The sequence below is a fragment of the Harpia harpyja genome, chromosome 2, assembly GCF_026419915.1.
Source record: "Harpia harpyja isolate bHarHar1 chromosome 2, bHarHar1 primary haplotype, whole genome shotgun sequence".
NCBI lineage: Eukaryota > Metazoa > Chordata > Aves > Accipitriformes > Accipitridae > Harpia > Harpia harpyja.
The window spans coordinates 39,501,719-39,517,131 of NC_068941.1; the positions used below are offsets into that span (position 1 = coordinate 39,501,719).

A 15,413-nucleotide genomic window follows, 5' to 3' on the forward strand; every position below is an offset into this window, starting at 1 on the left:
TACAATTTTGTGGGAGGACAGCTCCTTCCCTCATCACTCTCAGCAGCAGTGGGAAAAAACAAAGACAGATAAGGCAGGGGCAGCTGCTGGCACTATAGTTCTCTGGCTGGCCCCTTCAGAATAATCAAACACAGAGTTCCAACCCCTGCCAGCAAGTCTACCCTGCCATTTCTCACTGAGGATGCCAGCAACTCTGTGTTAGTGTGAGCCACAGGGAATGAGCTGGGGATGGGAAGAGCAGAAGGAACTGACTGCCTTGTATTTGGAAGCAGTACCGGAATGCTCTGGGTGTAAAGGGTAAAGAGCAAGGGACAGAAAGGGACAGAGTATTGACTACACAGAACCAGTTCCACATCTGTGGTGCTTTTGGGAAGACAGCATTCTTTGCACAAAGCCTTTTAAACTGCAATGACTTCTCCAAGATATGACCTTAGATCCCTTAATTTAAAACTCATCAAAATTGGAACCATTCAAATACTCTCCAGAATAAGTATCACAGCGAAGAGGCAATGTCTTCTGAGACCCCTTCAGAGGCACAGAAACAAATGAAGGTGGTAATTTTAAAGAAAGGTGATGAAAAAAGAAAGTCTCTCCAAAATGCCTGTACATTTTTGTTTCTTTCTTCAAGCAGAACAGGCCAGAAAGTGCGCAAGTCAGGAGGAGTCAAGCTCAACACCCACAGCTCAGCAGAACTGACAGCACTGCCAGCTGGCATAAGAGACACAGCAGGAGAAGCCCTGAGGAAACTGCACCGTGAGCATATATCCATGGACACCCAGAGCCTTTACAAAACGGTGTCTCCTTAAGGGCATATTTAGCTCTTGTGCAAGAGTGATTTCAAAAAGAAGGATTTCAGCACTTTTCTATTTCCTGTCGTACATCCATTCACGATCCTTTGAACACAAAAAAAGGCTACATTCCCAGTGGAACCATCAGAAAACTCCAGAGACCTGCAGAGTCTATAAAGTAACACTGTGCTTGAGAGATTGAGTGCTCCTATAGCCCGAACTAACATCTGTACTCAGCTGTTATTGCCAGGGCCATCATTGTGCCTAGTCCACAGACAACCGAATATCTTCTGGTTTCTACTGCAGATGTGTTTCAACTGATGTGCTACCCCCCCAAATGCTTTTTTGGTAATCAAGTGAAGTAATTAATGAGATAGGAGGGAAATAGTGGAGCTTTGCAGCAGCAAATGAAGAGAGAAGTGGACAAGGAAAAGCCTCATCATTTTAAGACTATGCATATTCTGACTTACTCCTATTTTTAAATGCTGTCCTTCAGAGGGACATGAAGTAGGCAAGGCTAAAACAGGAAATAGGATTGGCAAGAAATTCTACTCTAGCACCCTCTTTTACCCTCCCACGGCAGGATATGACCTTATGTTAAGAAGTCTCTCAAACTCATGTTTCTCACTGGAAACATACTGGCATTACCTCATGCTTTTTACAGGTTCTTCCACTAATTGTAATGAATATTTATTCCCCAGTATATTAATATGCATTTCCTCCAGGAGCTTGATAAATTATACATTAATATAACAGTTTTAAATTTCCCACATGCCAGACACCATTTAGGACCCACCCTCAGTTATTGTTTTGTAACACACTCTTGTGTAAGTATTTACAAAGGTTTACTTAACTGCAGTAACTGTTCCAGAAAGGGATGAATAGGATAAGGTGGGGTTTTCCTATTTTTACACAAATTCAGCTGCTTTTTCCAGTTTGAGAGTCTTGTCCTACTTGGCTAATAGTATTAATACACGTACTGGAAAAAGTAACTGTACTGATGATTCTTTGTAAGTGAACTGACATTGCACAAGAAACCATCTGACAATTCTAAGATGAAAATGAATTCAAAGACACCATAAAGAACTCACTGAATGCAATTAACTTTGCATTAATGAATTAATCTTCAGCAAAAATAAACATATATACATTTAAAGACACATCTGAACTCCAGATCACATACTTTTAAAAGCAGCTTGCAGATTTCGTATTTTCCTTTTGCTGCTGCTTCATGCAGAGGAGTGAATTTCCACAGGTCTGCCACGTTGACAGAAGCACCGTGCCTCACTAAGAGTTCAGCCACTTCGTAGTGTCCATAAGAACAGGCATTGTGCAAGGGTACTAAGCCACTAATCAAAGAGAAAGTATTAATAGCTACGGAAAACAAAATCCAATATGCAATCATACAAATTTCTAGTAGATAAAACTCCCACTTCCACCAGACACTATCGGTATCTTTCAGTCTTTCTGATTTTCATGGCTTTATTTCCCTGCTATTAAAACATGAATTAAAACTTCACTATCCTCCTTCAGTTCTCATCCATGAGACTTTTAAATACTTAGCAAGCACCAGTGTTAATACTTCCACAAGCAAGTAACTTCGACGCTGTTACCAACAGCCAAAAACTAAATTGCAAGAATCACTAGTGTTCTGACTTTGGATATTTGAGTATAAATTTCAGAAAAGATATAACACTATACAATGGGTTTTAAGTACAGTTATAAGTAAGCACTGCACACCGGATAGATACAGAAAGATACTCAAACATTTCTTTCAGGGAGAGCCTGAAAATTCAGTATTGGAAATGTTTTAGCATTGGAAATGAATTATCCCACCCTGAACCAATATATTGCAGTGAAAGATCAAACATAATCACGCTATTCTACAAGATTACTTTGCAAATAATGCAAAAACCTATAAACAGTTCATATCATTTAACTGAATAAATAACTAACTTAATAATAAAAGCTAACTAACAGAATTGGAAAAATAACCAGAGATAACCCTGGTATTTTACCCCATGCAATTCAAAACTAATTTTAGATCACCTGAAATAACTTAGAGGCTCTTTTTAAGCACAACAAAGTCTCCAAAATGGGCAAAAGGGGGAAGGAAAGGATCATATGTATTACAGTGCAGAAATGTACTTGACAATGGCTTTGCCAGAAAGATAAGTCTGCCTTAATGGTCTATAAATCCCCCTACAGTGATGTCAGGAACAAGAAGAAAGAAGAGAGAAAAATTTTCAAGAGACAAACATGGCAGTTACCGAAATTCGAAACAAAAATGAATAGAGGTGGGTAGAAGTCTCACACTAATAGAAAACAGTGGAGCATATCATGGAATGAAATGTACCCTTTATCTTTGGCATGCACATCTGCCCCATGGTGCAACAGATACTCCACCACTGATACGCGGTTATATCCCGCAGCAAAGTGCAGTGGTGTTGAATGACGGCCTTCCAAATCTCTACAATTCACATTCTGAGGGCTGCAAAGTTGCTGCAAAGACAAAAGAAGAAACCAAAATCTAGCTCAGAACTAAAACAAATACCCCCCCCAAGCCAGTCAAACAAACAAAACCCCAAAAGAAAAACCCCAAACTACCATGCCCAAACACCTCAACACAAAATTTGATCCATTTATTCTTATATATAAATTTTTAGAAGTTAGGTTTCACGAAATTTCTTCCCACTTAGGCAAAGTTAAAAAAAAAGCTGGTCTAATTTTGTGGCTGAAAGTACTCCTATAACAAACAAGACTTAAATGATGGAAGCAGTATGAAGACATTCATAATGTATTAGAAAGGGTGAGCCTCTAAATCATCAAGCACCAGGTTCAAAGCCATGTAACTTTCTCCAGATATGTTACCATTTCCAGCTTGTGTTGTCTTCAGAAATCTAAAAATATTGAGCTTGGCAGTCAAAGTAGCTGCTGGTGCACAAAACTACTGCTGTTTGAATAGTAATATGTATCAGGTTGAAGTTCAAGGTAAGAACACATGCAGAACAGTCTATCTGCAGGCTATTTTGCGCACAGACCAAGTATGAAAGACAAGATCAAACCTTCCTGTGATGCTGGGATTCCACAGCGTGACCCTTCACCTTCAGATTAAGGGTGGCTTAAAATGTGAAATTTGCTACCTGTTAACACTATCCTTTTCTTGCCTTCTGATTGAATCATGCACCTGAGGCTTGTTTCTACTAAACTGTGATTCTGAGGATCACAGGGTCCACTTCAAAGAATTACAGCTGCATCTGCAACATTGCATCTGAGTCCATCAACGACATGACTGTGTGAAGGACTGAGAGAATGAACAACCAAAAACTCAAGAGAAACACCTCAGCACATGTTAAGGCACTACTTTCTAAAAAAAAAAAAAAAAAAAAGGTTTGCTTTCCCATTTTTTATGATTTACCATCCACTGGGCACTACTTCCACAACTCTTGTAGCAGAGGCTTCCACAAGCCTTGCACAGCAATACATAGTGGAAAGTTAACATGAATTGCTCAAACCTACCTTCACAGTTTCCAAGTCTCCAGCTTTGGATGCTTCTAACAACCGATAATCCACATCAGATGTGCGCACAGGAGTACTTTCTACATAGGGAAAAAGATGGTTTAGGATTACTTAGGATCATTAAATTATATTAGGTTGTGCTCAACATATTTTCCAAACTGGGGGTGGGGGAGTGGGCAGAAACAGTCTGTTGTCATTTGTAAAAATGCAGCTGGAGTTGTGATGTTCAAGTTCATATTGCCTAAACAACTGAATACGGAACCCTAGTTTCAGTGTAAACCAGTCAGATTTAGACTCTAGAGTTGACATTATTCTGCCAAATGGAATTTCAATGCTTTGCCAATCCTGTGTATGGTAAAAATGACCATTTCTGCATTTGAGAAATCTACATGCTCACTGGGACAGATTCAAAGTTTTGCTGAAGTTCAAAAGCACCTTCCTCAATAATTTCAGCAAACTGTATGAGGCACCAGTGCCCAGCCAGGGTTAAAAGTGCTCAATTCAGCAGATGAATGACAGCCTTTGCACTCTGCACTTATGACACGTCTGGTACTACAAAGCAGTGACAAGAGGATGGGATTTCTAAGTTAGCTCTGGCCACATGGTGACTGCCTGCTTTACGATGCTCCAGTTGCATACTGCACTTCATAGTGACAATGAGATCTGTCCTGTCCCTTCTTATAAACATGGAGTGATTCAAAACAGAATCAGAAGAGTGATATAGTGATTAAAAGGAGACCTTTAGAGAGACACCTTTTTCCCCTCTTTAAATGACTGTAAGACAATGACAGGGTTTGGCCTCAAAACTTTCTTTACCATACTTCTCATTAGAAATACAGTTGTGAGAAAGCAAGCATGCAGTGAGGGAAGACGAAGAAGTAGCTGGAAAGGAGCAGTGGGTTAGCTGTCCCTAGAGCTCTTCAGTGTTGCTCAAAAAGGAGCTGAAAAGACAATCTTGATCACTTCATTTTTAATAGAAACTGCTTTCTATTGTAGAAGCCACTTGTCTCAAGCTCAAGGATTTATGGAATAGAAGTTCTGGCAGCATGTTGCCTGATCAGTGACAGAAATGACTGCCTAGTGCAAAACAAACAGGGCAAGGTGAACTTGCAGTTGCAATCATCTGTAAGAATGCTGTAAGAAAGTCAGAGTGTTGTTACAGGCTAAACTCATTCTAGATGGGCATGCAACTCCATCAAAAATACTTAAAAGACTTCTTTAAATGTAGAGAACTGGTACTATGTCCTGAGAGGAAACTGCAGAGACGTTCTTACAGACTAATACAGTCTCTGCAGAATCTAGTCAATTCCTGACTTTGCAATGTAATCTGTGACTATATCACAGGAGTGGAAAACAGGTAGAAAGAGATACTTGTTTTCTTAATTAGCCATCTTTACAGAAGGACATCAACCTATCAATTCACTTTGAAGTAGCATTTCCTATTGCAGTCCTATTTTCTCTTCTTGATCAGTGTTTTGTGGCCTTTTGCTACCTCCTTGCCTCCATACTCACTGCAGGAAGAAGAGGAGGAGAAGGAGGTGAGAAGCAACTCCTACAAGCTCAACTGTTAAGTGAAGAAAAGTTCTCAGTGAAGGAAAGGCTGAGAAAGCTCAGGGAAGAGCGATAGCGGCATCTTTAATATAGACAAAGCTGCCAGCTCCTTTCCTCTAGTCTACCTCGATCTTCTGGAGCAGTTGCACTAGCAAGCAGTTGCACTTGATGATCTTAAAGGTCTTTTCCAGCCTAAATGATTCTATGATTCTAAGTGATTCAAACACATGCCGCAAGAGAAGGATGGCAGCAGGGGTTGATACAAACGTGAATGACTGTGGGCAGAGTGTAGCATGCATCAAACTCCTGTTGTTGGAGTGGGTTAAGATTTCAGCTCACACCTTCGTCTTAAGTTATTTGCCCTCCCTCACTCTCCCCAATAGCACTACCACCTCAGCATCCTGAGGTAGGGAGAGAATAGATGAGGCTAAGTCCTATACTGGATCCAAAGCTCTGCTCCTTAGCAATTGTTTCTTTCTTCTCTGGACACCTGTCCTTATCTTCACAAGATAGCCAAGACCCTGACTTTGGTCAGGGTAAAAAAGGAAATCAATCATAAACACAATCTAATTACTAGAGGAAAGAGAAATTTCAATTCCACTAGATTAGAACTTGAGTACCAAAAGGCTGCACTGAGCAAAGAAACAAAACAAATCTTACTCTCCAAGAAAAGCAAAACCAGCAGCATTTTCTAATGAGCATTTGAAAAAATTAACAAGCTCACTTGACAAGCTTTCTTACATTACATGGCCATACTCCTACCAGTTGCAACCAAAATCATAAGCAGCTAGAGTAAAGTTGTATCCACTGGCCACTATGCCATCAGAAAGCTGTTTTCATGGTTATCTCACATTTGGGAAGTTGCTTAGCAATCAAGTGTGAGAAAAAAAAAAATCCTATACTCTATGGAAAATATTTTAAGCTGCGAATTCATGAGTCAGGTAAAAATCACTATCAAAACAACTCCAACATTTAAAAAAAGGATTTCTTTAACCCAATTTTACAAAAATGAACACACAGTAATATTCCGTAAATAATTTCAGCATTCATTTACTAGCTTTGAAATACAGAGAACAAAATGTCAACAACCCTATGCTACATGCTTTTTTTTCAGCTTTTGAATTTGTCAGTCTTGAACACCTTCATGGATGTAAGAGAAAGGCTGCTACATCTCCAATGAAAAGCAGTACAGTATGACATCTGAAATTAGTTTTCCTAGAAAAGGTAAATCAGTGAAAATGAATTTTTAATCAAAAATCAAATGAGTGTTTTCAGAATACGTGTAAGTTTACTATTTTTTAAAATCAAACTCCTATTCTCTTTAACAGCAGGAGATATGCTTACTTTCTTCTGATTCATAGCTAACATTCTTCTCTCTCAATACAAATATGTACAGTCACGTGCATCCTTTAAACAGGTAATGCTACTCGTGTAACCAGCTATATGTAACCAGCTATGTCTCAGGCATGGGTACACTTCAAATAGTCCTTCCTTGCACTGCTGTAAAATGCCTCTTATTTTGCCTGTTTTAAGGCAACTGTTGAAAACACTGAAGGAAATGAAGTTTCTAGCTACCATGGGTCTTCTCTTCTGTCTGGGTATCTGCCTTTCTTTGACTACATGCATATCCCACTGTTAAGGTAAGTTACTTGATCTGTAGTAGCTACTGTTGCAATTATTCTTCTCCCTACTGGCAAAAATTCAAAAGTGGCATGGGTAAGAGGATGCAAACTCTCAAGCACTTATATGAAAAATAGTAGAACCCTCTTCAAAGATCTATTTACCTTTTTAATGCAAGATATAAACACATTGTTATCTAAACAGTATCCAGAGTACTTTCACAATAAAAATCTTTCTCTGCTGGACAAGCAAGAGATTTGAAGTAAAAGTTCAAATAGTTTAGCAACTATCAGTAATTTTCTGCCAGGAACACTCTGCTTGTGACTGCTAAAGTATGGAGTACCTAACAGAGTGGTTGACGAGAGAAAAAAGGTTTCTCACATGTTTAGCAATATGCCAGCTGCCTTAGAACTTGCTACCAAAAAAACCCCAAACTCCCCACATCTGCCTTCCTACAATCTCCCCGTACAGCAGCACGCTCTAAATCCACAAGATGTTTATTTTCTTCCCAATTTGCACAAAATCACTGAATTGAGCAGGGCTTTTTTTGTTTTGTTGTGGTTTTCTTCTGAAAAGTATCACGCAGTACATACTGTAGATATGTGCACACAATGGCAGAAAGGAGGATGAGAAAACTACTGCAAGTCTCTTGCATTGAAAAAGAAATAACACCCACAGCTGTAAAGAAAAGGGAGAAGCTGAAGTTCAAATACACAAGCCTTTATTTTTACCCACCACTTAGAATTTGTTGCACTGCTTCATTTCCCATCTGTGCTGCTGTGAAGCCTTGTAAAGAGATGATGGAGGGATCAGAGCCGTAATTCAGCAAGAGCCGGCAGGTTTGCAAGTGACCTGCTAACGCAGCCCTGTGCAACGCTGTTTGGCCAAGTGTGTCCAGTGCATTCATCTGAAAAATCAACAGCAATATGAAATAAAACAGTTATAATTAAAAGCCTGCACCTGTCCCTGCTCTTAATAAGAGCAGCAATAACAAGAATTTTCCAGCATGCAAATTTATCTGTCAATCCCTCTGCATTGCAACTAAACAAAACCAAATGACAAAATAGGTAAACACTCCAATGTAAAGATAATTTACCACAGATGCTTTCCTGTCTTTTAACACAGGTTATTTGTTTGCATGGCTAACAGACAACACAGGATCCCCCAAACCATACTTAAAAAAGCTATCAAGCCTTTGACAAATTCAATGAAGATCAACCTTGTGCAAGAAAAGCAAAACTCTCACAGAAGAAGAGAAAGAGGTAATAATTAACCAAACAATTCAAAGATCTTCCAGCTTTAAGGAAATTACCATCTGTCATCCTCAGAATGGGAATTAACATTACTCACTACCAAGAATTAAAGCAAAACAAAGATGTCAGATTAGGAGTTCTATGAAGCAGGGGGGTGTGGGGGGTGGGGAAGAGGTTAGATACAAACACTCAATTTCCCCCTCAGTTTTTGTACTTTTACAGAAATGTTAAGTACAACTGGATATAATCCTACCCAATACAAGACCGTACAAACAGGCAAAATAGAATACAGCTTTCAAAGGGTATGATATAACGGAAACCTATCTGTCTGTCAAGATCTAACAGAGTATCTAAATAACTGGAAGCATCTCCATGGGTTCACTATCAGAGAAAGGAAGAGAGTAATAGAGAGCTTTAAAAAGCAGAAAAAAACCCTCATGAAAATAACCTTTCAAGAAGATACTTCGTACCTAGCAGCAATTCATGACAAATTTAAATGCAAATGTCCAACAGCATTTTTTTACCACTTTATGAAATACAGAACTACTCTATATTCTCTGCAAGCAACTCACAACCTATCTGTTTCCAAGCCTACGGATTGCAGGCTGTGAACCGCATGCATAATAGACTCTGTTACTGTACAAACCCACCTTTTTACCTTCTCAAAATCTTTGTGGTGGCACTGAAGAAAGGTTTTGCTTGTTATTTCTCACCTAAAATGCAGCCTGCAAATCCTACTACCTTTCCATGAAAACTAGTGAAAAAACATTTTGGGTAAGATGCATATTCTGTAACTAAATTAAATTTAATTGGGGGAGTAACTATGTAGAAAATATCTACTACCACATAGGACAAAAAACCAAAGAAAAATACCTGCAATACAACAATATCAAGCCACAGGAAAGAACAAAGAACTGCCACATAAATAAAGCAGAATGTGATTTGATATTGTCTGAAATTCTTCTATATCCCTGAACAATTCTACAGGCTGGTAAACCGTGAATTTCTCAGATCACAAACCTCTCTTGCAGGAAGATGTACAGGAGAACAGCTCTGCTTTCTTCTAACCTCGTGCTCAGCTCATGCCACTCTAATGGGGTTTCACTAAAAGTTTTGTTTTAAATAAAAACTTACTGCTGTCATAAATATTAACTAGATGCTGAATGTCCCAAATCCATCATTTTGTTCAGATGATGATCCTCATCTATTTCAGGACACCGGATACTTTTCACCACTGATAAGGGCACAGAGAAAAGCAGAAGTCTGGGGCCGTACAAGTTTAGTGATGGTAAAGGCAGAATGAAATGAAACTTGTGGATTCTGAAAGTAGCTGATAACACTCTGTTCACCCAAGAAAGAGAATCACAATTAACGTCTTCCATAACGCTGAATTCCTGTGTTAAATGTTCCTGTACTGAACAAATTGAAGAACAGCAGCAAGGCATTCACACTGCACAACTCAATACCAACTGTGTACCTGGAAAAAATATTAATATTCATTTGAAAAGAACACTGGCAGAGTCATCAGATCCATCATCTCACATGTCGTATGCAGGTCTCCTTTCACTTCCAAATAATTATCTTTGCCAGCAATCAATTCTTATGGCAGAAGAATGCCAGCCATTTGAAGAAATGCCTGCTTACTTCCGGGACAAAGAGGGCTGCAGCTGACAGAGGGACACATGCACCACATGAAGCTGTTCTTTCCCTCATGAGCAGAATTAGGCTTTGCAGGGCAATTTCATGTGGAGTATGTTCACTTTGAGGCAGATCTGCTCTTGCCAATCATGCAGCACTTGTCTAAAACCAACCCAAGAACGTACTGCACTAAGGCTGAAAGCAACAGGATTTATTTCCAAGTGAAAATCAATTTGAGCATTACAAATTGAAATACAAACTGAGATTAAACTCTCATAAAAATCAAACCTGGTAAGACATATGCCTGCCCAATACCACATCTAAAAACATGTGCCCTTTAAAATTCAAAGCTCAAGTTTAAACTCTGTTTGACAAAATGTAAAATATCCAAGGTGTACTGCCTTATTTGTGTGCTAAGAAGGCAGATTGTTTCAGCTGCACTAATTAAAAAAATCAGGAACTTTCAACTGGTCCCCTTTATATGCAGTCTGAAACTAGAAGGCTGCAGCTCTGAATTACTTTATGAATTAGTTTTCTGCAAGAAGTTAAAAATGACAGATTTGACAGCTTTAGATCCACAGCACACTGGCTCTGGATCTGGTTTCTTCCCTGTTCAGCATGAAAACAGTCACTCTGCTGCTCAAACTGCAACATAAAAGCAGAATGCAGTTACCAAAGGAAAAGTGTTTTTAAGTAAGGCTTTTCATTGAAAGATACCATCTTATACAGTATTTCCCACTGCAGAATTCCTTCTGTTCCTTCCTTTTATCCCTTTCATTTCCTCTTCCCCAACCTGGATATATGCAGTAGAGAACTCAAAATGGTCGTGTATCATCAGACACCGAAGAGATTTTTCCTCCCTGCACCGCTGCTGTCTCAGAGCAGCATACACAGCTACAGCAATATTCCCTTGGCTGCCAGGCCCTTGTGGCAGCTCAACAGCTGGGCCTTGTTCAGGAAACTTTTTTTGCAAGACATCATAAGCGTATCAGCTTTCTGTTGGTATCAAAGGCCCTGTGTATTCTACTACTCCTTGACACTACAGCAGTGCAAAATGCAACAGCTTCCAAGCACTGCAATTTTCTCTGTGAGATCTTTCTAGAAGGTGTACATTCTAAAAATCACATGTGAAACTTGTGCTCTGCCAGCCATTCCAGTATCAGGGTATCCTTCCCTGCACAATGCAAGCATTCTAACTGCTCTCCTGCTGCATTTATTTTGAAGACAACTTGCAGTATGTCTTGTGTCTTTGTGCACCACTAACAATAAAAAAGATAGGAGTGAAGAGAGGCTGGTGAATTTTCAAGCTCTGTCAGAAGAAAAAAAAAAAAAGAAAAAAAGAAGAAAAAAGGTCTAGTTTCACTCTGAAAGCTCCTAAATGATCCAGCCGTATGTTCCACAGTTGTCCCTTTGCATAAAAGCTTACGATTAATGTCACTAAGTTTGGATGTCTAAGCAGTGAGAAAAGTTGAACCACGCAATCACAACGGATCACACAGCTCTTCATGTTGTTAACCATCATAGTCCAGAACCTGCTGCATTTCTGAAAGGAAATACAATTTTTTGATGCTTATTCTTTCCTGAGAAGATCATACCTCTACTTGAAATGTTGGAAGAAAGGTATTACACAACAAGGTTATTCACAACCATTTAAAGTCTGTTGTGTGGGTCTAGATAGATGGTGACCATTGTCAAATCCATGATCATGAAAGGCTGTCAACACACTACTCCGACACACAGAAATAATTGTATTATGCAAAGATCCATAAAGCCAGGTCCTTCTAGCAGAGCAAAATGAAGCCAGTTCTGCTACCATCATGAATAGGGACACTATTTGTCTAACACCATCTTAGAAAGGCTCATTTTCTCTTGCATAAGAATAGTTTCAATGTTATCCTTTAGAAGCATAGCACAGTTAAACAAATAGCATTAATAACATCTCCACACTTGCCCAAGATACCAGTGAACTTGCATGCTTGCAGGTCTTTCCAACAATCATTCCAGTTCAGAAAAGACTTTAATCCTTTTCTTCTGCACTGCTAGAAAGCTGAATGTCTTTCTGACCATATTAAATTTCCCATGTATCTGTAAATTCAGACAAGGAGCTAGTTATAAGAAGTATCCAACTATCTAGCAATACAACAAAACAGGACGAAAGTCACTTTTTCATTAGTTCACCACCTTCAAGTGATTTTCTTTTTAAACAAAGGATTTTGACCATCTTCAAACATACAATTGTGGCACTTGAAGATTTGCTCATGGGTCTAATAAAAAAATCATTTATGTTTGAGGATTCTTTAAAGATCCTCTGCTTTTGTTTTTCATGAGGTACTTTGAGGATATTCAACATCAAATAAGCAGTGGTGTGAAATGTTGTTTCACACTGCAGTTCAAGCAAACAAGTAAAAAGTGGGTATGGCATTTAAAACCACAGACATTTATGATCAACATTCATGATCAACATTCTTGACAAAAATTCTGAGAAACCCCAGGGTTTCTCACCTGTGCTTTAGATGTACAGTTGACAGTCAATTCTGAAAACTCAAGTAACAAGCTAATGAAAATATCTTCACTGACCATGGAACAGGCATTGCTTAGATATACCATGCTGATGTGCAAGTGATGTGCACCAAGCACTTCTTCACAGTTCATATTACAAATCTAGTCTGTGTCCTCAGTAAGGGCCAGCAAGACACACCAAAATAAGCAATTTGTGGGTATAGGTTGACTCTTGGCAATACTAGTGTTCTTAGAAATATTTCTGTAAAAGAAGTCTAGATGAGGCACATGTTATTCAAACAGTCTTTCACTTTTTATTATAGTCTGACATACTTCAAACAGCAAATCTGCACAGTGATAAAATTAAGGATAATTAAATCCAGTTCAAAGACTACGAACCACCTCTTGTTCATCCCAAGCAAATTGCCTAAAGCAGTCTTTACCATGCTTCGGCCCATTTCCCAAACATACATACTTCACATGTTACTGCACTTTTGCTGTCTGACACAGATCACAGCTGCTCCTCATGAAAATAGCAGAGCTGCTTCTCTATTGCTAAAGCAATCACAAATGATTTTCAATCTACAAACTTACATGACTTTGTCTCCTAAATCCATTACTGGATGTTTTTTTGTGGATCAGCTGTCTGCCTTTTGGCACTGTATTTCAGAAGAAGAAAGTTCTACTTTCTTTGAAACTCCAGTTACTCCTCTTTTTCAAATCGTTACTCTCCCTACAATCAGTAGTGGTTTCCAGAAGGTAGATTAAAGCTGACTTATACAGTACCTTTCCTTTGATGGAAGAAATTGTTGCAAAGTAAAGAAAATACAGTAGGTCTCATCCATCCATACTTCAGTAAGCATTTGATATGGGATCATATGGGAACTGAACATATTGAAAGGGGGAGGGCTGCTCAGTGATTGGCTACAGGATAATTTTGTTTTAGTATTTTCATTAATGATCTTGGCACAGGAGAATGCTGAAGGGCATGAACATGAAAAATTAGCATGAAAAAAAAAAATCAAGATTCTCTGTGTACTACAAGACTACAGGAAGGGTCTGAATACTACTGTGTTGTGTCTATTAAAAAGGCAAACATGATCCCAGTATGCATTAGTCCAGCATTTACTTTAGAGATATGGAAGTGCCATCATGTAAGGCAGAGGGGGAATGAATTCCATTCTCGTTGCCTGAGCTCCAAAATTTCCTCTGGTGCTAGTAAAGCGAAGGGTTATAAGGATGATTAGGAAATGGCAATGTTCCCTTATGAGGGAAGACTAAGTGTTTGAGACTTTTAGCCTAGCAAAACAAAGGCTAAGAAGAATCAGTTTGTTCACTGCAAATACCTCAGCAATGGAAGTATCAAAATGGAAAAGAGGTACTTAAACTGCAGGAGAGTGTTGTTCGAAGAACAAATGGGTATTCACTGTGAGGCGGCTATTGCAGGGGAACTAGATTCTCCAGCTCACGAGAACCCTCTCTTGTAAAAAATACAACTAGACAAGATCAAAGAGCTTAGTACATCTGACTACATCTTATGAAGTAACTAAAATTCAAGGCACAAAAAGAGTAAACAGGAAGAAAAAGCTTCCAGAAACACAAAAAAAGGGAAAAAAAAAAAATCAAAAACCTGTATCATGCTTCAGGGATTAAAGCTGCCATGTCCCAACAATCAGAAACAAAGAAATATCTATTTTAAGAGTGTCTGATGAACTGAATGCCTACAGTCAAAGCATGAACAAGAGGTCAAATGATAACATACAAACAAGCCAAACATTTCAGAGTGATTAAATATGCCTAGTTACCTAATTGATACTCTAGAGCATATCCCAACTGGGAACTTCAAAGTGCTTCGTAAACCTTAATGACCTACCTTTGATGAAAAACCATGATTACATTATGTACTGTTTTACAGCTAAGGAATCAATGAAGAGGGACCTGATCCATTGCAGTATGGAAATATATGCTTAAATTTTAGTGGTCTCCTGCCATGCACTTAAGTGCTTTGCTAGATCACAAATGTGAATGGCTATCCTTAGAATAACATTGCAAGCATATACCAGGACATGAATGAAGAATGGGTTTTAATGACCACCATGTACCTCTGTTTGCTTACTGCCAACTGAAAAAAACAATGGAACACACCACTCCACATGATTCTGTAGATAACTCTGGGCCACTCACCACCACCACTCAATCCACAAGTGACTCATGGATCATGATTTAGGAACCCCTGCTTCAGGACATAAAAGAATTACAAGCTATCATCAGAATGTGCTACTAACACAAACAATAAAATTCAGCCATTCCAGTAAGGATGAAGTCTTTGAACTTGCTCCTAACCTGGCTACACAGAGCTAGATTTTCAAGGGAACGCTAATTTAAATACCTACAGTATAGTAGCAGTCCTTCCAGAAACCCTCAGCACACAGAAATTCCTTGTATTTCAAAGCAGATAGTACTTGGGTATCAATACACTTGAAATTCCAGCATGTCCTGTTCAGTGCCTACCCAACTACCATCAGTACTGAATTCATGGGCAAAA

The 15,413-nt window shown here is 38.9% G+C and overlaps 2 protein-coding genes across 5 annotated transcripts in view; both read right to left on the reverse strand.

The window, feature by feature from the left end:
- The window catches only part of SARAF (store-operated calcium entry associated regulatory factor), a 299,073-nt gene that overhangs the window by 221,500 nt on the left and 62,160 nt on the right, over positions 1–15,413 (reverse strand). The window lies entirely within an intron of this gene.
- Positions 1–15,413, reverse strand: part of TNKS (tankyrase) — a 147,847-nt gene that overhangs the window by 21,636 nt on the left and 110,798 nt on the right. For all 3 annotated transcript variants that reach the window (XM_052776663.1, XM_052776658.1, XM_052776673.1), the window contains 4 exons: positions 8,214–8,385; positions 4,308–4,387; positions 3,145–3,290; positions 1,972–2,137 (listed from right to left, as the gene is read on the reverse strand). In XM_052776663.1, coding sequence (XP_052632623.1) covers positions 1,972–2,137; positions 3,145–3,290; positions 4,308–4,387; positions 8,214–8,385 — 564 coding nt within the window. The remainder of the gene's footprint in view (positions 1–1,971; positions 2,138–3,144; positions 3,291–4,307; positions 4,388–8,213; positions 8,386–15,413) is intronic.